The 22,583-nt window shown below is 43.4% G+C and overlaps 3 protein-coding genes across 3 annotated transcripts; all 3 read left to right on the top strand.

Annotated features, from left to right (window-relative positions):
- Positions 1-156: 156 nt before the first annotated feature.
- LOC128314933 (olfactory receptor-like protein OLF4) lies at positions 157-1,627 on the top strand. Its single transcript, XM_053219727.1, is given in 2 exon segments — positions 157-961; positions 964-1,627. Coding segments are annotated over 2 exon segments (924 nt in total). The 5' UTR covers positions 157-282; the 3' UTR covers positions 1,209-1,627.
- An 8,066-nt stretch (positions 1,628-9,693) lies between these two features.
- Positions 9,694-10,683, top strand: LOC106989476 (olfactory receptor-like protein OLF4). The gene has a single exon (XM_027050305.2). The coding sequence runs from the start codon at positions 9,694-9,696 to the stop codon at positions 10,624-10,626; it is 933 nt and encodes a 310-aa protein (XP_026906106.1). The 3' UTR covers positions 10,627-10,683.
- Positions 10,684-19,414: 8,731 nt separating this feature from the next.
- LOC106989475 (olfactory receptor-like protein OLF4) lies at positions 19,415-20,383 on the top strand. Its single transcript, XM_027050304.1, has one exon. The coding sequence runs from the start codon at positions 19,415-19,417 to the stop codon at positions 20,381-20,383; it is 969 nt and encodes a 322-aa protein (XP_026906105.1).
- The last annotated feature ends 2,200 nt before the right edge of the window (positions 20,384-22,583 follow it).

Raw genomic sequence — 22,583 nt, 5'->3', positions numbered from 1 at the left:
CAGTACATATTCCTCCAATGCAGGGAAGATATTCTTAGTAAAACAGTAAAATACATGACCTCTTCTGGGGAGTGTGGAGAATGAGACCAAAACACCTAATCTGAGATGAAACAGGAGGGAATCTCTTCAAAAGGACAATCCTTTGGCGACAAAAGGGACAAGATACCGAAATGAACTTCTTGACTGCACAATATAAATGGTAGCATTTCAACTATGTGGGTAAACTGTTCATGTGAAAATTAATGATGTCCTTTGCCTCTTTCTGGCAGTCAGTGCAACCTCATGGAACCAGGAAATATTACACGGATATCAAAATTTCTTCTCCTGGGATTTTCAGAGAGACCAGAAGTGCAGCCCCTCATATTTGGGCTTTTCCTCTCCATGTACCTGATCACTGTGTTTGGCAACCTGCTCATCCTCCTGGCCGTCAGCTCTGACTCATGCCTCCACACCCCCATGTACTTCTTCCTGGCCAACGTGTCCTTTGTAGACATCTGCTTCATCTCCACTACCGTCCCGAAGATGCTCTGGAACATCCAGACCCAGAGCAAAGTCATAACCTATGAGGACTGTATCACACAAATGAACTTTTTCATAACCTTTGCAGGGATGGACGACTTTCTCCTGGCTGTGATGGCCTATGACAGGTTTGTGTCCATCTGTCACCCCCTGCACTACATGGTCATTATGAACCCCCGGCTCTGTGGGCAGCTGTTTCTGGTGTCCTGGATCACGAGTGTCCTGTATTCCTTGGTACACACCTTAATGGTGTTGCGGCTGTCCTTCTGTACAGAAGTAGTGATCCCCCACTTTTTCTGTGAACTCAATCAGATGATCCAACTTGCCTGTTCTGACACCTTTCTTAATAACGTGGTGATGTACCTTGCAGCTATGCTGGTGGCTGGAGGTCCCCTTGCTGGGATCCTTTACTCTTATTCTAAGATAGTTTCTTCCATATGTGGATCTCATCAGCTCCGGGCAGGTATAAAGCATTTTCCACCTGTGCGTCTCACCTATCGGTTGTCTCCTTATTTTATTGTACGAGCCTAGGAGTGTACCTCAGCTCTGCTGCTACCCAGAGCTCACTCTCAAGTGCCACAGCCTCGGTGATGTACACGGTGGCCACGCCCATGCTGAACCCCTTCATCTACAGCCTGAGGAACAGAGACATAAAGAGGGCTCTGAAAAGAATCCTTGGGATCCAGTGATATAAGAACCAATCATCCAAAGGCTGGAGACATGACCATGATTGAAGGGCTCAAATCGTCAGAGCCAGGAACTGCCAATCTTTGATCAGACTGTGGAAGTAGAATCTACTCCTTCTATTTCTTTCTTGGCATTTCCATTTGTTTGATCAACTTCTCTCTACATTTAAGGAACTCACTTCATTAAGCTTCTGCTGTGACTGAAATACACACGGTTTCTCCTTTGTCTATTTTCAGGTGTCCCCAAAGTTTACCCCAACCTTGGGTCACGAATGCCTGAAATTTCTGTATCTCACATGGGACTAGTTGGATTTCTTAAAATTAATTACATCTCAAATGACTTATACCATGCCAGGTAAATTTCCCCTAGATTTCCTGAGATCATTATCATGAATTATACGCTTCATACGGAATAAAGCTACACTTGATCAGTAAGCCATTTCCATCATTTTACTGTCAAGGCGAATACAAAAGCACAGTTTCCACCTTGAGTCTGTCAGTCTTTTCCTTCACTTCCTTTAGGACTCCACCTGATGATGTGGACTCTAACATTGTTCCATTCAAGCCTCAGGCTATTGACACCCCGCTCTGGCTAGGAATGCCCAAGCACTCACCTGCACCCATGTGCTTTCCACACTCCCACAGACCTTTCCCTGACCACAGCCTATGCTGTGGCTGTACCAGCCCTTGGGTTCTTATTGTGACTGCAGGACACAGGTCAGCAACATCTATCAGAGAACTCTAATAACCCCAGGTTTATTACTCATGTATGCCAGAAGGCACATGGGATGGTCAAAAGCCATTCTGGGAGGTGTCAGAAGGGGAGAGAGAGTCAAGAGGAAGAGAGAGAGAGAGGAAGCTGTTGAGGGATCTGGGTTTCTCAAAGACCACGGCCAGAGTGGGTAGCTGGCGTTGGGTTCACACGTTCTTGGAGAATTGTATTGAGTAGAATGTGTGGGCTGAAGGGGAAAAGCTGATTCACTCATGTGTCAGTCTCTAGTTTATAAAGGGCTTTCTGAAGAGGTACTTCGTGACTGGGGGTAGCCGAGGGCTTATCTGGTGATTGTGGAACACATCTGATGATATGTTTATTCAACATGGTTGTGTTCGAAACGGACCCGGAGAAAATACGTCATTTCAGTCACTTGCGTTAAACCTGCCCTTATGCTTTGTAAGCGGTCTCTTGGTTTTATTCTGTTACTCAGCTCTGGGTCCCGAATTCCTACCATAGTCACTGGGAAAACCTGATTAGCTAATCTAGATCTCCCAGTGGAGTGTACTTAGGCAAATTTGAATAAATAGATCGACCTGATATGTTCTTCGTGTCGGCCTGACCATAAATAGGAGGAGGCAAACTTTCGAAACACTCATTTTGTGACACACAAAATATTTCTCTCATTCTTTAAAAAAATCACAGTTCGTGCTATGCACCAATTCATTAAAGCATGGAAGATGGTGTTCACCACTGAGGGAGTTTGTTCATCGAGGCGCAGGATTGCTTAGTGTCTTCTACGTTTTATCACTGAATTATCTTCCTGTTTCTGCTTGAAAACTTCTAATGCGACCCGCTCATATGATTCTTTTCGTTGTTACACGAAATAGCTTCCTTTTCCTGATATATGTCACAAGTCCCATGGGATGGCGAATGCACAGTATCAGTACCATCTATATACTACATCCTTTCTGCTCTGAAATCTCTTCCACCTGCTTCACCAGAGGACGCTTCACCCAAGAACTGCATGTCTTGCCAGTCATGTGGTTCAGTGTCCCCAGTTCTTCCGCACAAATGGGCACGTTCTTCAGAGTCGCCCAAGCTGACGAGCAGCCCTGATCAATCTGCTGCATAAATCCTTCTTTGCTCTAAAAAATAATAATAACATGTGAAGGGGACTGGAGATTAGGATGTGGGCATATCTGATGGTGCCTTATTCTCCTTACTGTAAAAGCTTGTTCATCAGGGTATTATTTTGGTCACTTATAAAAGCAATAAACACAGATTTCACACAGCCTGAAGAATGAGCGAATACACGATCCTTTCACAATTACAGGCACGCAAGGACAGTACTTGGTGCAGAAGGCTTCACGCTACCTACTCTTATCTCTAACACAGGATCATCTTCTTGCTAATCAAACAGTGGTTTGCAGACTCAGACCTGCGCTTCGGCATCACCCAGGAGCTTGGAGAAATGCAGAATCTCTAAGATTTTGCACTTGTAGTGGGATCCGTGTGGATTCACGGGCATGGTGAAGTTGGAGATATGATCGTCCAGCTGGGTTTGTCACTGTTATTGGTGGACATTGGTGGCAGGATAACAGTATTTTGGGGTGCTTTCCTGTGGACTGTAGGTGTTTGGCAGGTTCCCTTCAGACTTTGACAGACGTCCCAGGGGAAAATTCATTTCTGGCTGAGAACCACGACCCCAAGATTGAGAACCAGAAGCATCCTGACAGAATCAAATTCAAGGGACACCACATACTCAGATATTAAATTTGGACAGATGTCTAGACATCACCAAGCACCATTCATACATCGTAAAATGTAGTTCATACTCTCAGGGATAAGAATTTATAAAGATTAAATCCAAACTCCCTGTGAGATGTTAAGCTCACATTGTAGTACATAACTATATCTCAATACATCTGTTATATTTAAGGACCATTTTATAACAAGGGACCAAATGACAGCTTTTAATCTGTTATAAAACAAGTGACAGAAAAGGTGTCTTGAAGCCAATCTCTGTAGCACCCAATGTTTATTATCAGAAGAAGTCATTTCTCTGCTTTATTATTTCTTTCTTTTTTTAATATATGAAATTTATTGTCAAATTGGTTTCCATACAACACCCAGTGCTCATCCCAACAAGTGCCTTCTTCAATGTCCATCACCCACTTTCCCCTCTCCCCCACCCCCCATCTACCCTCGGTTTGTTCTCAGCCCTCAAGGGTCTCTTATGGTTTGCCTCCCTCCCTCTAACTTTCTTTTCCCCTCCCCCTCCCCCCATGCTCTTCTCTTAAGTTTCTCAAGATCCACCTATGAGTGAAACATACGGTATGTGTATTTCTCTGCCTGTCTTCTTTCACTTAGCCTAACACTCTCTAGTTCCATCCATGTTGCTGCAAATGGCAGGATTTCATTCTTACTCATTGCCATGTAGTATTCCATCGTATATATAAACCACAACTTTACTATCCATTTGTCAGTTGGTGGACATTTGGGCTCTTTACATAATTTGGCTGTTGCTGAAAGCGCTGCTCGAAACATTGGGATGCACGTGCCCCTGTGCATCAGCACTCCTGTGTCCTTGGGTAGATTCCTAGCGGCGCTGTTGATAAGAACAGTAGACACTGGGTCGCCTCGTTGGCTCAGTGGGTTCATCTTCTGTGTCTTGATTCCGGCTTAGGACACGACCCCCTGGTCATGGAACTGGGCCCCCAGATTGCTTCTGCACTGAGCATGGAGACTGCTTGGACTTCTCTCTCTCCCTCTTTCTCTGACTCTCTCTCTCTTAATATAAATAAATAAACATTAAAAAAGCTTCTCTCTGTCCCTCTCTCCCTCCCTTCCTCTCCCCCACTCATGCTCTCTCTCTCCCTCTCTCTCAAAAACAAACAAAGAGACAGACAGACAGCACCAGAAATGCTACAGCTGGATCCCTAGGACAGGCAATGCTTGGAAGACAAAGAGGACTAATCCCGGAGGGTTCCTTGGTCTTAGACTTGGAGGAAAGTGTGTCTCGGCCGAGATAAGGTGCCAGACGATTTACACATCAGGAAGGGGACAAGTTCAGGGAAAAGGGGAGGCAAAAAAGAACTGCATTCACTTGGTCTCTGAGCTAGTATTTTGGGAACTGAGAGTCATTAGGAAAAAATACTTGTGTCCAGAGCAGTTTTCCACTTGGGAATATGAGATCAGAGGCTGGGGTACCAAGAGGGAAATGAGCCTAATGAGCCGATACGGGGAGCTGTAAATACTCTCTGGTCGCCTGTCAGCCTGTGCGACCTTGGATGGGAAGGGACAAGGTCTCCCTCTGTTCTTCCAGGCCCTAATTACGGCTGGGGCCCATGCTTTACTCCGTCCTGCTGTCTCAGCTGAGAACAGAGCGTTAGTCCCTACCATCTGGAGTCCAGGGAGGCATTCAGACTTGTCACAAGGAGACCTTGTCAGACACCCCAGCCAGGTGAGCCCAACGGCCCGATGCGCCGTGGATGACAGGGTCAGAAGAACGGAAGCCACGTTCATTAACCTGTCTTCGCCTGAGAGCCAATTCAACTTAGTGCAGGCCAGGTGATCGCTGTGTTCATTTGTTTGTTTGATTAAGTGATGTATTTATTCAGTGGCTGTGTCAGTTTCACAGAGTGGATGCTCACACCTTCGTTGATCTTCTATATTCTATTCCTTCAACTTACTATTAAGGCAATGGCAGTTTATTTTACCTCCCAGTGTCTCAGGAACCACACAAGTTTTTCAGACAATTGCTCTGCCTCATCTGTTTCATGCACCGCTCCACGCGACTCTCTGCCTCGCTGTCTGTTGAACAGACATTTTTAAGTTTGTGTGAATCACAGCAGAAACTTGCCATTCTTATGTGGAGCCTCAAATTCATTTGTCCATGGGAGGCTTAAGTACTGGCATTTCTGGGAACCATTTCTATACTTTGCAGGGAAAAGATGGCTGATCTGGCCTCCTTGGGTTGTGTCCATTCCGTGCATAACCGGGATGGTGAGGTCTGTGAAGACAGGGAAATACACAATCCAGGAAGCCATGGTGTCTTGTGACTGGTGAAGGGTGAGCAGTCCTCAAAAAAGTTAGAGAGGGAGGGAGCCAAACCAGAAGAGACTCTTAAAAACTGAGAACAATCTGAGGGTTGAGGGGGGCGGGAGGAGGGGGAGGCTGGGTGATGGGTATTGAGGAGAACACCTGAGGGGATGAGCACTGGGTGTTGTATGGAAACCAATCTGACAATGAATTTCATATTTTAAAAAAAAGGGGGTCAGGACTCTGAAATCCCAAGATGACACAATACAGGGGCCAGAACTCAGTCAAGAGAAGGCACCAAGAAGGGGATCTGTGGCAACTCATAGGATGCCTTGAGACCATGATGTATACAGAGGGAGACATAGCGTGGGCAAGGACGGTCCTGTGCCTTGAGATCACAGTTGTAGCAGGGAGGCCGCTTTTCTCCCCACATGTGTGACAGCGTCTGTCATCAATCTCCATCAGGCTCATTCCCCTTCATCGCTGGCTTTGCTTTTCGCCTTGAACTTTTGAAACAAGTACTTTCCTTGGGGCCTTTGTACTGGCCATTCCCTCTGCCAGGTAAAGGCTTCCCACATAATCCTTTCTGTCTTATATGAGTTCTGTGTTACTATTTCACCTTGTTTGCAGAATTTGCCTATATAATCACTGAAACAGAATGCCTTATTGGCTCCCTCCTTTATTCCTGCTTTTCTTTTCTTCACAGCAGCCCTCACCATCTGAAAAGTTATAGAATTCTCTTGTTTGCTTATATGTTTTTTTCTCCATGATTCTAGGGATTTACGTTCTTCACCACACCCTATACTCATTGCCTGAAACATGGTCAACACTCAATTTATATTCCTGTATACTTGAAGAATTTCTCAGGGAAATTATAAAATGTATCATTTCTTACAGAAGAAACTTTTTAACAAAAAAACCCTACATCAATGTGGCAGAAGGAATCCCTTAATGGGGGCCATATCTATGCACAACATATTTAGATGAATATCTGGGGGCGCCTGGGTGGTTCAGTCATATAAGCGAACAAATCTTGATTTCGGCTCAGGTCTCCACCATAAGCCAACATTTTGGAGATCCAAGGGATCTAATCCAGACTCATTGCTTACTCCTAGACTTTGGGGAAATGTTAAAATCAGCGTTGGGATTAGGTGCTGGGATATTTGAACTCTGGAAGCGACAGAACTCACAAGGTAGGAGTAATCAATCAACACTGGGGTCACACAGTTATAACCTGGTCTATTGGGAACACAGAATCTCCAGGAAATCTTTCTTTGTGTCCAGACCAGTGTCCCCTAGGGAAATCATGTGCTGCAGGTTGGACAAGCAGGAGAGAAACATGTCTCATGAACAGACAAAGGAAACTATAAATGTCTCCTCTGTGCAGTCCCTCTGCCTGTGCCACCGGGGGCGATGGGACCTGATTGTTGCTTCTAGAGTCCGAAGCTTGGCTAGATGACTCATGCTAGCCTCCTTCCCACCATCTTCTGCAGGGAGAGGGTTTAGTTGCCACCGATAACCATCCAGGAGGAATTCAGATAGCCACATGGACACGTCACCCTCAGAGCTCCCAGCCACGTGATTCCGGGTGCCCAGCAGGTCCAGCAGGAAAGGGTCAGAGAGAATCAATACCAGGTGCATTTTTTAGGTCACCACACAGCCACCAGCCTAGCCCAGAACCTGGAGATCTCTATGGTCATGTGCTTGGCTGACCATGCCTTCCTGAAAAACCACAGTGGACAAGGTCAGAGAAGGCCCTGTTCCTTTGGTACTTGCCTTATATGGCAGAGTCATAGTAGAATGAAATAAGTGTGTGGTGTAAGAGCCTCAGGCAGAAATCTTATGAAGACGGTGATTCAGAGCCTAGACTGACTGTCACGGTGTGTGCAGAATTCTGTAGAGCAAGGTCTGAACAAACCTTTGGGTGTTGTGCAAACCGGAAACAGGACCAGAGTGTGCCCACTACCCTTGTCAAGAAAGAGGTCACAATGCAAAGGCCAGGAAAAACAAAAGATGCCACATCTGAAAAGTGAAAGGGACTTATCCACCTTCTCTAAGATCACAGGACATCCAATGGGTCAAAGAAATATGAACCAGGCACAGAAAAAAACCCCAAGTCTCCTACTGCTTCATTATTACCTGCCCAACTTTTGCTGTGCTTTGCATATTTCCCATGCCGAAGGGTTGATTTATTCCCTTAGCACATTTTCTCTTGGAGCATTCACTCTGTAAGGCAATCCACATGCTGAACAACCCACTAATTTCGTCTTCTGAACACATTTAATTTTGCTCCTTATTATTTTTGCTGGGCATCAAGGAGGTAACAAAACTTGGAATGTTGTCAGACCTAGGGATGCTCTTTCTTCTTCACGGCCCCTCAGGTTTCAGTGACCATATGAACCATGAAATCTTTTGTGCCACTTCAATTTCATTTCACTCTTGCCTCTCTCTCTCTCTGTCTCTCTCTCTCCCTCTCTCTCTCTCTCTGTGTGTGTGTGTGTGTGTGTTTCTCTGATTTTGAGCAGACAGTTTGTTTTTCTTTAAATGCAGGACAGAAAATAAGCATGCCAGTCTGACCTGTCAAATGTATTTGTCCATAAGAAACTCAATCATTGGAATTCAGGTACCATTTTTACATCATTTGGAGGGAATGATAATCGATCTGGCCATATTGGTTTATAGCCACTCTGAGCTTAATTATTGGCGCTGGAGGTGAGAACTCATGGAAGAACACAGCTCTGGGAGTGATGATTTGGTGTGTGTGTGTGTGTGTGTGTGTGTGTGTGTGTGTATCTTGTCTTGTGGAGGGGTATGCATTTCCAGAGCAGGGGTGCCTTAGCTAATATATTCTAAGTTGACTCTAGTAATACAGGAGCCAGCACTCAATCAGCACAAGGTATTCAGGAGGGCTCCTTGTCAAACTGCAGGAGGCTTTGCAGGTAGATTCTAAAACATAAGCAGTACATAGTGTGGGTGAGTGACTCCTTTTCCTCTAAGGGGAACCAGCAATGAGGCCACCCATTTCTTTGAAATTGCCTGACACCATCTCTGATTTCTCTCCTGTTTACTCCTTTTCACACAATGCTTCCTATTTTGGACTCCAATAGCTCCAAGTAGTATGATCCTCAGGGTCTTAGCAGAGGCCATTCCCTCAGCTAGCACACACTTCCCCAGAAATGCTTGCAGATCCTGCCCTCCTTTCCCTGAAGTCTCTGTTCAAATGTCACCTGTCACGGGTCTTGACCAAATACCAATTACACAATGACACTCGTATCCACGCTCTCCTTTATATCTACTTTTGTTCTCTTCATAGCACTTTGACACCCTCTAATGTCTTATTAGTATTTTTGTTTCTTTCTAGTCATTCTCCAACATTGGATGATACTTGCGTTTGGTTTTTCAGTATCCCGTGCTCATTGCCTACGCAATGCCTGGAATATGTTTGACAATCAGCACATATTCCTCCAATGCAGGAAAGATATTCTTAGTAAAACAGTAAAATGCATGACCTCTGCTGGGGAGTGTGGAGAATGAGACCAAAACACCTAATCTGAGATGAAACAGGAGGGAATCTCTTTAAAAGGACAATCCTTTGGGGACAAAAGGGACAAGATACCGAAATGAACTTCTTGACTACACAATATAAATGGTAGCATTTCAACTATGTGAGTAAACTGTTCATGTGAAAATTAATGATGTCCTTTGCCTCTTTCCGGGGGTCAGTGCAACCTCATGGAACCAGGAAATATTACATGGATATCAAAATTTCTTCTCCTGGGATTTTCAGAGACACCAGAACTGCAGCCCCTCATATTTGGGCTTTTCCTCTCCATGTACCTGATCACTGTGTTTGGCAACCTGCTCATCATCCTGGCCGTCAGCTCTGACTCCCGCCTCCACACACCCATGTACTTCTTCCTGGCCAACCTGTCCTTTGTAGACATCTGCTTCACCTCCACCGCCGTCCCGAAGATGCTCTGGAACATCCAGACCCAGAGCAAAGTCATAACCTATGAGGACTGCATCGCACAGATGAACTTTTTCATAACCTTTGCAGGGATGGACGACTTTCTCCTGAGTGTGATGGCCTATGACAGGTTTGTGGCCATCTGTCACCCTCTGCAATACCTGGTCATCATGAACCCCCGGCTCTGTGGGCTGCTGGTTCTGGTGTCCTGGATCACAAGTGTCCTGCATTCCTTGGTACACACCTCAATGGTGTTGCAGCTGTCCTTCTGTACACAGGCGGAAATCCCCCACTTTTTCTGTGAACTCAATCAGATGATCCAACTTGCCTGTTCTGACACCTTTTTTAATAACTTGGTGATGTATTTTGCAGCTATGTTGCTGGCTGGAGGTCCCCTTGTTGGGATCCTTTACTCTTATTCTAAGATAGTTTCCACCATAATTGGAATCTCATCAGCTCAGGGCAAGTATAAAGCGTTTTCCACCTGTGTATCTCACCTTTTAGTTGTATCTTTATTTTTTTGTACGAGCCTAGGTGTGTACCTCAGCTCTGCTGCTACCCAGAGCTCCCAGTCAAATGCAACAGCCTCCGTGATGTACACGGTGGTCACGCCCATGCTGAACCCCTTCATCTACAGCCTGAGGAACAGAGACCTAAAGGTGGTTCTTAAAAGAATCACTGGGATTTCATTGATGTGAGGGCCAATCATATTAGGGCTGAAGACGTGCCCATGATTGCAAGTCTCAAAGCTTCAAAGTCAGGAATTAGTTATTCTTTGATTAGACTGTGGAAGTGAAATCCGCTCCATTTATTTGCTGGAATTTCCATCTTTATTTATGCCAACTTCTCTATACATTTAAGTAACTTTATTAAGCTTATGCTCTTTCTGATATATAGACATTTTCCCCTTTGTCTATTTTCATATGTCACCAATGTTTTCCTCAACCTTGGATCATGAATGCCTGGAAATTTCTGTATTTCACATGGGAGTAGTTGGATTTCTTAAAATTAATTTCATTTCAAATGACTTATACCATGTCAGGTAAATTTCCCCTAGATTTCCTGAGATCATTATCATGAATTATACTCTTCTTATGGAATAAAGCTACACTTGATCAGGAAGCCATTTCCATAATTTTATTGCCAAGGAGAATACAAAACCACAGTTTCCACCTTGAGTCTATCAGTCTTTTTCCTTCACTTCATTTAATACTCCTCCTGATGATGTGGATTCTAACATTGTTCCATTTAAACCTCAGGCTATTGACACCAATGCTTAGTCAGGAAAGCCCAGGCACTCACCTGCACCCGTGTATTTTTGGACATTCCCACAGACCTTTCCCTGACCAGGCCTATGCTGTGACTGCACAGGTCCCTGGGTTCTTATTGTGATCACAAGACACACATCAGCAACACCTATCAGAGAACTCTAAAAACAGAAATGTATTACTCACATAAGCTGGAGGGCACAGGGATGCCCAAGGGCCATTTCTGGATGTCTCAGAAGGGGAGAGAGAGATGGAGAGGGAGACAGAGAGAGTGCTGCTGAAGGACCTGGGTTTATTAAGGCCCATGGCCAGAGTGGCTAGGCGTTTGAGGATTCACTGGAGAATTTTATTGAGTAGAACTTATGTGCTGAAGGGGAAAAGCTGATTCACTTATGTGTCAGTATCTAGGTTATCCAGGACTTTCTGAAGAGATACTTTATGGCTGAGGGTAGCTGAGCCATATGTTTATTTAAATAATAAACAATATGTTTATTTCACATGGTTGTCTTTGAATTCGATGCCCCAGAAATCTAAAGCTTAATTTCACTTATGATAAACATGCTATTGTGCTTTATAACCGGTCTCCTGGTTTTATTCTTTTATTTAGTTCAGGGTCCAGAAAGCCTCCCATAGCCACTGGCAAACCTGATTAGCAAATATTCATCTCCCAGTGGAGTGTACTTAGAAAGACAAATTTGAATAAATAGATCAACCTGATGTTCTTAGTATCGGCATGACCATAAATATGAGGAGGCAAAATTTCGAAACACTCATTTTGCTACACAAAAAATAGTTCTCTCTTTTTTTTTAATGTCCCAGTTCATGCTACGTACCTCTTTATTAAAGCACGGAAGATGGTGTTCACAACTGAGGGGGTTTATTCATTGAGGTGCAGGATTGCTTAGTGCCTTCTATCTTTTATCAGTGAATTATCTTCCCATTTCTGCTAGAAAATTTCTCGTGCTAGCTGCTAATATGATTCTTTCCGTTGTTACACAAAATAACTTCCTTTTCTTAATATTTGTCACAAATGCCGAGAGATGGTGAATGAACACTACCAGCATCATCCATTTCATACCTCTTTCCTGCCCTGAAATCTCTTCCACCTGCATGACCAGAGGATGCTTCACCCGAGAGCTGGATGTCCTGCTGGGGTGTGGCTCAGGGTCCCCAGTTCTTCTGCACAAACGTGCATGTCCTTCAAACTCTCCCTGTTACCCAGAAGGGAGCCCTCACATGGTCACTTGTTCATCAAGTCATGGGAAATACACTTGAATCACTGAATAGTCATGAGTGCCCTCCTCAATTGTCAAATCATATGACACTAGTAAAAGGTAGAATGTGTTCAAATTAGTTCAGGTCGGTTGCTCGGATGATTGTGTCAGTCAGCTCTTGCTGTATAACATTCTTTCCTTGTCACGTGGGATGTTAAAATGATGTGGGATCGCCGAGGACAACGGTCACAAAAGAACCCTTGAGTTGTTTTACCGTGCAAAAAAATGTGCTCTCATAGCAAGGCGGCAGGACTCTTGGCCAGAGAGCGCTGCACTGGGATTGTGGAAAGTGAGTGATTATATACTTTTAAGTTCGTGGAGGGAGGGAAGGGTAGAGGTAACATAAACGTCGAAGGAATTTCCGTACGCTGAAAGTGACCTTGGAGGTCTGGCTCCTGTCGAGAATAATGGTGCTTTTAGTCTCCAACAAAACATCAGCATCAGAGTAGCCGTGAGTTCCTGGAGAATGTCATTCCCTGCATTTCTTGGGGATTTATCAGTGAGCTACAGTTGTTGGGAATCTGACTTCGAGCAACATTTCTCATGCTTTTTGTTCTCTTCATCAATAATACCTTTACAATCAAACGGCATTGTATCAGGAAACTTTTCTGACCTCTGCTGGGCTCCTCACGGGTCTGTGGTCAGGACTGAATCCCTACCTGGTATTTCTAGGGCCCATCCATGACGTTGTGTCTGTGGCTGTCATGCTCTTCTGTTTCAGCCAGATTCTTGGTCTTATTTCTACATTTCGATTTGTGGGATAGTCTTCTATTTACAAATTACGTACGCTTATGTGTATTCTTTGAGTTGCATCTCACTGTGCCTACATCCGTACATAAACTTGCTTCCCTTCCGTTACAAAAGCTATCTCCACACCTGTAATGGAGAGTCAGCTAACTGTGCTCCAAACCCTCCTCTGAGCCCTGCTCCATAGATATGTCCCCGATTAAATCATTGAAGTATAATTATACACAATACACCGCGTATTGAAAGGGTACAATTTGGTACATTAAAGGAGCTACACAAGAATGTAGAGCACATGGGGTGCCTGTGTGGCTCAGTCTCTTAAGTGTCTGACTCCAGCTCAGGTGCGTGGGTTCGAGCCCCCCACCGGGCTCTGTGCTGACAGCTAGAGCCTGGAGCCTACTTCGGATCGTGTGTTTCCCTCTCTGTCAACCCTCCCCTGCTCATGCTCCGTCTCTCTCTCTCTCTCCTCAAAAATAATTAAATGTTTAAAAATTTTACAAAAAAGATAATGAAAAGCACATAGTGCAAGTTTCCATCTGTGTATAATTTAAGGGTCTACATAAGCTTTAATTGCTTTCTCAGGTAATTGTTAAAAATTCAAGCTCCCCGAGCCTCTCTTTCCTTATTTCTGTAGGCAGTGCGGACCCTAAACATTAATTCCTATGAATCTTGTAAGGAAAAAAATTAAATGCATTTTTACTCAAAGAAAACATTCAAGTGTAGTGGTTGTGTCTTGTGTGTGTGTGTGTGTGTGTGTGTGTACATTTTTCTTTCAAATAATCACACTCCCCATACATGTACACACACAGATGATTTATGATTTCATCTTTTATGTTGCAAGGAGACTTGACAGACAGTTGGACAGGAGAGCACTGAAAAGAATGAATGGTTGTAGCAACAAAAAATAAAGGGAAACTAAATAAAGAACATATGTAAAAGGAAGTGGTAATAGACACAAAATTTTAATTTATCACACGTTACCGTAATTCTGATGATGAGTTCCTTTCTTGGGTCACTGCCTCAAAGGATTCATGGTCAGACCACACTCACATTGATGCCCCACACTGTATCAGGTAAAGGGGCAAAATGTTTCAAAATCTATTTCATTTTATTTCTATTAATGTGGTTTCTTTACGTGCCAATTGCCCTTATCCAAGGGAAGCTGATAAATGAATTGGGAGTCTTAAACTCAGTTCCCTCAAATCATTTTATTGACTCTGTCCCTATGAGATTCTTACTGCTGCTGTAAAATGTCCCCATTTTAGCTGCTTAAAATGAACAAATACACACTCTTACAATTCTGGAGTCAGAAGCTTGGAAGGAGTCTCATCAGATTAGCAGCAAGATGTCTTCAGGGTTGAGTTCCTACTGGAGGCTCAGGGGAGAATCTGTTTCCTTTCCATTTCCAGTCTGTCGCTGGTCACCTGCAGTTCTTGGTTCATGGCTCTTCCTCCACCTTCAGAGCCAGCAGGGTAGGTTTTCAAAGTCTCTCTAGCACCAACTCTTTTGTCTCCCTCCTCAACATTTGAAGGACTGTCGTGATTGCTTTTGTCCCACCTGGACAATCACAGCTCTTTTCCTCTCAATGGCAGCTGATCAGCCGCTCCGATCAATCTGTTACCTTAATCCTTCTTTGCTATAAAAAATGACATGTTGTAGATACTAGGGATTAGGATGTGAACATACTTGGGAGGGCCTTATGTTGCCCACTACAAAGTCTTTTTCATAAGTGTATTATTTTGGTCACATAAAATCAATAAGCACAGAATTGACACAGCCTGAAGAAGGAGCGAATACACGATCCTTTCACAATTACAGGCACGCAAGGACAATATTTGGTGCAGAAGCCTTCACGCTACCTACACTTATCTCTAACACAGGATCATCTTCTTGCTAATCAAACAGTGGTCCACAGACCCGGACCTGCACTTCAACATCACTCAGGAGCTTGGAGAAATGCAGAATCTCTGGGCCACCCAGGACGTGAGATAAGATTTTGCACTTGTAGTGGGATCCGTGTGGATTCACGGGCACAGTGACGTTGGAGACGTGCTGGTCTAGCTGGGTTTCTCACCTTTTATGGCGGACATTTGTGGCAGGATAACAGTATTTTGGGGGTGTTTTCCTGGGGATTGTAGGTGCTGGGCAGCTTCCCTTCAGACTTTGACTGACGTCCCAGGGGAAAATTCATTTCTGGCTGAGAACCACGACCCCAAGTTTGAGAACCGGAAGCATCCTGACAGAGTCAAACTCAAGGGACACCACATACTCAGATATTAAATTTGGACAGATGACTAGACATCACCAAGCACCATTTATACAATGTAGAATGGAGTTCATAAATGTACTTCCTTGGGGATAAGATGTTTATAAAGATCAAATCAAAACTCCCTATGAGATGTTAAGCTCACATTGTAGTACACAAAAGGATCTAAATACATCTTGTTCTATTTAACAAGCATTTTGTAACAAAGAACCAAATGGCAGCTTTTACCTTGTGATAAAGTAGGTGATGGCAAAAGTGTCTTGACGCCAATGTGGTTAGTGCCCAAGGTTTATTATCAGAAGAAGTCAATTTTCTGCCTTATTAAAAAGAATAGACACTGGGTTGCCTGGGTGGCTCCAATGGTTGAGATTATGATGTGAGCCAAAATCAAGTCAGGTGTTTAACAGACTGAGCCACCCAGGAGACGCACATTTATTCATTTTAAACACAAACTCATTTCTAATCTCTTATTTTATGTTGAAAGGAAACTTGAGGGAAAGTTGCAGAATAAATGTTTGAATTAACATGCATTTAAAAGAATGCGTACATGTAGACAAAAAGATATGAAGTAAATGAGAGACACACATTCAAATGATGACTTGCTTTTCCTGTTGTAATTTCTCAAAGACATCAAAATCTGAAGTACGTTTGAATTTATGCATTGGGAAATTCTTTACCAGTTAAAGAGGATTAATAACTCCAAATTGATTCTACATTTCTTCTTTTACTTGAAGATGGGATTACAACACAAAATGCCTTTACCCAGGGGAAGTTAAATGGATGAATGAAGAAGCTTAATCTCAGGGTCTTAACAAAACTTAATTGGGAAAATTGTATTAAAGTCCTAATGCTAATGTAAAATGACTACATTAGTGTTCTAAAACATTTATGCTGGATGCATGGATGGTTCAGTCAATTAAGCATCTGATTTTGGCTCAGCCGTGATCTCAGGGCTCATGATCTTGAGCCCCACGTCAGGTGAGCCCCACTTCTCTCTCCCACCTCTCTCTCTCTCTCTCTCTCTGCCCCTCATGGGATTCTCTCTTTGCCCTTTGCTCACTTGTGCCTTTTCTCTCTATTTCAAAAATAAATTAATTAAATTAAATTAATATAAAAATAAACACATTATGTTCTTATAATTCTGTGAATCAGAAGCTGAAGTAGCTCTCATTGGGCTAATATGAAGATGTTTGCAAGGCTTGGTTCCTTCCAGAAACTACAGGGAAGAATCTGTTTACTTTTCTATTCCAAGATTTTCCAAGCAAAAAGTATCTATAAAAATAGATCTACCCTATGACCCAGAAATAACACTGCTAGGAATTTACCCAAGGGATCCAGGAGTGCTGATGCATAGGGGCACTTGTACCCCAATGTTTATAGCAGCACTCTCAACAATAGCCAAATGTTGGAAAGAGCCTAAATGTCCATCAACTGACGAATGGATAAAGAAATTGTGGTTTATACACACGATGGAATACTACGTGGCAATGAGAAAGAATGAAATCTGGCCTTTTGTAGCAACGTGGATGGAAGTGGAGAGTGTGATGCTAAGTGAAACAAGTCATACAGAGAAAGACAGATACCTTATGTTTTCACTCTTATGTGGATCCCGAGAAACTTAACAGAAACCCATGGGGGAGGGGAAGGAAAAAAAAAAGAGGTTAGAGTGAGAGAGAACCAAAGCATAAGAGACTCTTAAAAACTGAGAACAAACTGAAGGTTGATGGGGGGTGGGAGGGAGGGGAGGGTGGGTGATGGGTATTGAGGAGGGCACCTGTTGGGATGAGTCCTGGGTGTTGTATGGAAACCAATTTGACAATAAATTTCATATTTAAAAAAAAGTATCTAAACATATGCCATACAACTAACAAAAGCCTCACAAAGAGGGGCTAAAGAGCAGCTCTTAACTTGTGACATAGTATGCAATTCCTAAATGTTTGGCAAATGTGTCATGAAGCTGAGGTATGTAGTGCTTGGGGTTTATATCAAGGAACTTAGTTGCCCTCCTTGTTTAAAAGGAAAACAAGAATGTTCTATAGATGGCAGGGCTGTGTCTCCACCACAAGAGGTACATGGTCTAATATATATTCCAAGGTGACTTTTGTAACACAGAGGTCACAACTCAATCAGCACGTGGTATTTTGGAGGTCCAAGGAGTGTAATCCAGACAGATTGCTAGTCCTAGATTTTGGGGAAATGCTGAAACCAGGCTTGGGGTAAGGTGCTGGGAGGTCTGTACTCTGGGAGCAGCGGTGTGCACAAGGAAGGATTAATCAACCCCGGATATGCGTGGTTATAACCTGGTCTATTGGGAACACAATCTCCAGGAAAACTCTCCCTTGTGTCCACACCAGTGTCCCCTAGGAAATCATGTGCTGTAGGTCAGAGGAGTGGGAGGGAAACATGCCCTCTCAACAGAAGAGGAAACTGTAAGTATCTCCTGTGTGAAGTCCCTCTGCTTGTACCACCTGATGGGACCTGGTTGCTGCTTCTGGAGTCTGAAGCTTGGCTGGGAGACTCACGCTAGCCTCCTTCCTGCTGTCTTGTGTGGGGACAGAGTTTAGCCGCCACCAATAACCAACCATCCAGGGGAAATTCAGACTGCCGCATGGGCACCTCTTCCTCAGAGCTCCCATCCAGGTGAGACTGGTGATTGTATTTATTCTTGGGAAGCTTATTCATTGAAATTCAGGTACCATTTTAGATTGTTTAGGGGAATGATAATGGATCTGGGTATCTTGAGTTAGAGCCACTCCGAGCTTAATTGTTGGGGTGAGGGTTGAGAACTCATGGAAAGAACACAGCCCAGAGAGCAATGATTTGGGGTGTGTGTGTGTGTGCACCTTGTGGAATGGGATACGTACACAGAGCAGAGGTATATGGTCTAATATACTCCAAGATGACTCTTGTAACACAGAGGCCAGAAATCAACACATGGTGTTCAGTAGGGGCTCTATGTCAATTTAACGTTTATTTATTTTTGAGACAGAGAGAGACAGAGCATGAACGGGGGAGGGGCAGAGAGAGAGGGAGACACAGAATCGGAAGCAGGCTCCAGGCTCTGAGCCATCAGCCCAGAGCCCGACGTGGGGCTCGAACTCACGGACCGCGAGATCGTGACCTGAGCTGAAGTCGGACGCTCAACCGACTGCGCCACCCAGGCGCCCCGTCTATGTCAATTTAAAGGATGCCTTTGCAAGTAGATTCTAAAATACAAGAAATATATAGCGTGGGTGAGGGACTCCTTTCTCTTGAAGGGGAACCAGCAACGAGGCCACCTATTTCTTTGAAATTGCCGGACGCGATCTCTGATCATTTTCCTGCTCATTCCCCTTCCCATACATGCTTCCTGTTTTGGACCCAAATAGCTCGAAGTAGGATCATCCTTGGGGCCTTAGCAGAGGCCATTCCCTCGGCCAGCACACACTTCCCCAGACAGGCTCTGGGCTCCTGCCTTCCTTTCCTTGAGGTCTCTGTTCTAAGGTCACCTGTTCACCACACTCTGCTTTACACTGACCCTGGTTTCCTCAAAGTTCTTAACACCCTCTGATGTCTTATTAATATTTTTATTTGTTTCTAATCACTCTCCATCATTAGATTATAGTGGCTTTTGGTTTTCAGTATCCCGTACTCATGGCCTAGACAATGCCTGGAACATATTTGACACTCAGTACATACTCCTCCAATGCAGGAAAGATATTCTTAGTAAAAGAGTAAAATGCACGACCTCTGTTGGGGAATGCGGAGAATGAGACCAAAATGCCTAATCAGAGATGTAATGAGAGGGAATCCTTTCAAGGGGACAATCCATACACAAGACAATGAAATTAACTTCTTGACTGCACAATATAAATTGGACCCTTTCAACTATGTGAGTCATGCCTTCAGGTGAAAATTGATGATATCTTTTTCCGGGGGCCAGTTCAACCTCATGGAACCAGGAAATGATACACGACTATTAGAATTTCTGCTTCTGGGATTTTCAGAGGGACCAGAACTTCAGCCCCTCATATTTGGGCTTTTCCTCTCCATGTACCTGATCACTGTGTTTGGGAACCTGCTCATCATCCTGGCCGTCAGCTCTGACTCCCACCTCCACACCCCCATGTACTTCTTCCTCGCCAACCTGTCCTTTGTAGACATCTGCATCACCTCCACAATCATCCCGAAGATGCTGGTGAACATCCAGACTCAGAGTAAAGTTATAACCTATGACGGCTGCATCACACAGATGGACTTTTTCTTAATCTTTTCAGTGTTGGACATGTATCTCCTGACCATGATGGCCTATGACAGGTTTGTGGCCATCTGTCACCCCCTACACTACACAGTCATGATGAAACCCCAGCTCTGTGGACTGCTGGTTCTGGTGTCCTGGATCATGAGTGTCCTGCATTCCTTGTTACAAACCTTAATGGTGTTGCAGCTGTCCTTCTGTACGGAGGTAGAAATCCCCCACTTTTTTTGTGAACTCAATCAGATGACCCAACTGGCTTGTTCTGACACCTTTTTTAATAACTTGGTGATGTATCTTGCAGCTATGCTGCTGGGTGGTGGTCCCTTCATTGGGATCCTTTACTCTTACTCCAAGATAGCTTTCTGCATACAGAGAATCTCATCAGCTCACGGGAAGTATAAAGCATTTTCCACCTGTGCATCTCACCTCTCCGTTGTCTCTCTATTTTATTGTACTGGCCTGGGAGTGTACCTCAGCTCTGCTGCTACCCAGAGCTCCCACTCGAGTGCCACAGCCTCAGTGATGTACACGGTGGTCACGCCCATGCTGAACCCCTTCATCTACAGCCTGAGGAACAGAGACATAAAGGAGGCTCTGAGGAGATTCTCTGGGATGGTAGCTATAAAAGTTCCAATTGTCCTGGGGTTGAAGAATTTCCCATGATTGCAGGCCTCATGGTCTTAAGTGAATAAGGTGTGTGTGTGTGTGTGTGTGTGTGTGTGTGTGTGTGTGTTTAAAGCAAATTATGGTTATAGAGAGTGCTTCTTTCATTTATTTCCTGGAATTTTTATTTTTTAAAATACTCAGTACAATTTACTTACTTATTTAAAAAAACTTTTTTTTAACCTTTCTCTGATATGCAATCATTATTCCTTCATTTTTTTCCTTTATTTCTACCAATCACTGAGCATGGAATGTTTTTCCATTTCTTTTTGTCTTCTTCAATTTCTTTCATAAACCTTCTATTCAGTGTACAGATCTTTTACCTTTATTTGTAAATTGATTCCCAACCTGTGATATGGAAAACTTAGGAATTCCCATTTATCTAATGGAACTGCTTGGATTTCTTAAGAATAATTTATTCCCAAATGACAAAAATTACCCCATTTAATATGTCCGTAGTTTTCCTAAAAGAATATTCATTTGTTACCACTCTGATGGAAAAAATTCAGTTTGATCAGTAGTTCATTTCTATTCTATTCTGTTTTATTCTATTCTATTCTATTCTAAATCTGACACCACAGTTTTTCACTTTGTGTCTGTCATTCTTTTGTATATCACTACAATAACTGCTCTTCCTGATGAACAGAAAAGTGTGTTTTATAAGAGACCATCAGCTTTTTTCTCCGAATTAGGATCCCATCTTCTTCTCAGGCTCTATATCCCCAGTGCTTACATTAGTCACTGCCAAAACTGATTATCAAAAACTTGTCTGCCAGTGGAGTCTACACGGAAACAGAAATTCAAATAAGTAGAATGACTTAATACGGCTCTGGAGTCAAAGATGACCTCCACTATGATAAAGCAAATTTTAAATTCTCCTTTGTATTACTATGCTCTACATTTCTTCTCAAGCTGTACATCTCTCAATCAAGTATGGAATAGCAGTGGCAGTGTTTAAAGGGATTTATTCGCTGGGGTGAATGATTGGTTCCTTATTGCCATCAAAACACTTATAAATAAAAACAATAAAATGGTCCTGAACGAAATTAAAGAATACATAAATAAATGGGATGACATCCTGTGCTCGTGCTTGGAAGATTTTTTATTTAATTTTAGGATGGTTTTAAAAATGTTTTCCAAGGATACCCCATTTTTGTTATTTTCCAATTATCATTGAATCTGCGGATCTTTGGATAGTGTTGCCATCTTAACAACTTTAATTCTAATTTAAATTTCTCCTAACGAAGGACCACAGCTTTGCTCTCAGTCTGGGCTCCACATCCAGGACCCGCAGCATCAAATCCACCAGGGAGCTTGTTAGAGAAGCAGGGTCCTCGGGGCCCCTGAAGACCCGAGGAATCAGAATTTGCATTTCAACTACAGTCCCTGGTGAATTGTGTGCACAGTGGAGAAACCTTAGTGTGGAACAGGTTTCCTCACCTTCTCCCCATTGACCCTTGGAGCTGGGTAAATATTTTTGTCGAGTGCTGTCCTGCGGCTGATGATATTCAGAAGCACCTCTTCAGACATGGACAAAAATCCCAAGAGCAACTCTGGTGGGAACCACTTCCCAGAGTTTCAGAACCAGAAAATCCTGACATCATTCCAATGAAGACTACATGCTGATTGGTTTGTGCCTTTGAGCAGCACATTGAATTCCTCTGAGCCCATTTCTACAATAGATAACACAGCTCATGAAAGTACTACATCATAGATTGTACTTTTGTCAAAATTAAATCATAGAATCCCTTTAGTGTGCTAAGCTAGTCTATGCTGCAGAAAATCGAAATGTATCTCTTATAATTAATAAACACTTCATTATGAGGGAAAAATGACAGTTTGTAACTTGTGATCTAATAATGAAATTCCTACTTGTTTTTGCTAAACTATTACACAACCAAAGAGGTTAGTACCCCAACTTTTTAAAATATATTTATTGAAATTCAAGGATCCAAGAAGCTCAGAGGGTCCTCGAGGGACTGACGAACAGTAACCTCCTCACATCTGGCAGCTTTGTCCCCGACCACCTCCCCCGATGCCCAGCAAAAACCATGTGAGAACACATTTACCTCCCCCCAAAGACGAAAGTGCCCATATCCTCCTAATGCCAAACACCTTACATATGGCGGGCCCAAGGGAGAAAATGAGCAAGGGGATAAGCCAACACTTCACAAAAGGAAGCGCATGTGATTGGCTACAA

This window comes from Acinonyx jubatus, chromosome A2 (assembly GCF_027475565.1).
Source record: "Acinonyx jubatus isolate Ajub_Pintada_27869175 chromosome A2, VMU_Ajub_asm_v1.0, whole genome shotgun sequence".
Classification (NCBI taxonomy): Eukaryota; Metazoa; Chordata; class Mammalia; order Carnivora; family Felidae; genus Acinonyx; species Acinonyx jubatus.
This window is presented reverse-complemented; position numbering and strand designations above follow the sequence as displayed.

Bases quoted from the DNA above. Each gene is read 5' to 3' on its own strand.
- LOC106989475 (XM_027050304.1), top strand. From the start codon at position 19,415: ATGGAACCAGGAAATGATACACGACTATTAGAATTTCTGCTTCTGGGA.
- LOC106989476 (XM_027050305.2), top strand. From the start codon at position 9,694: ATGGAACCAGGAAATATTACATGGATATCAAAATTTCTTCTCCTGGGA.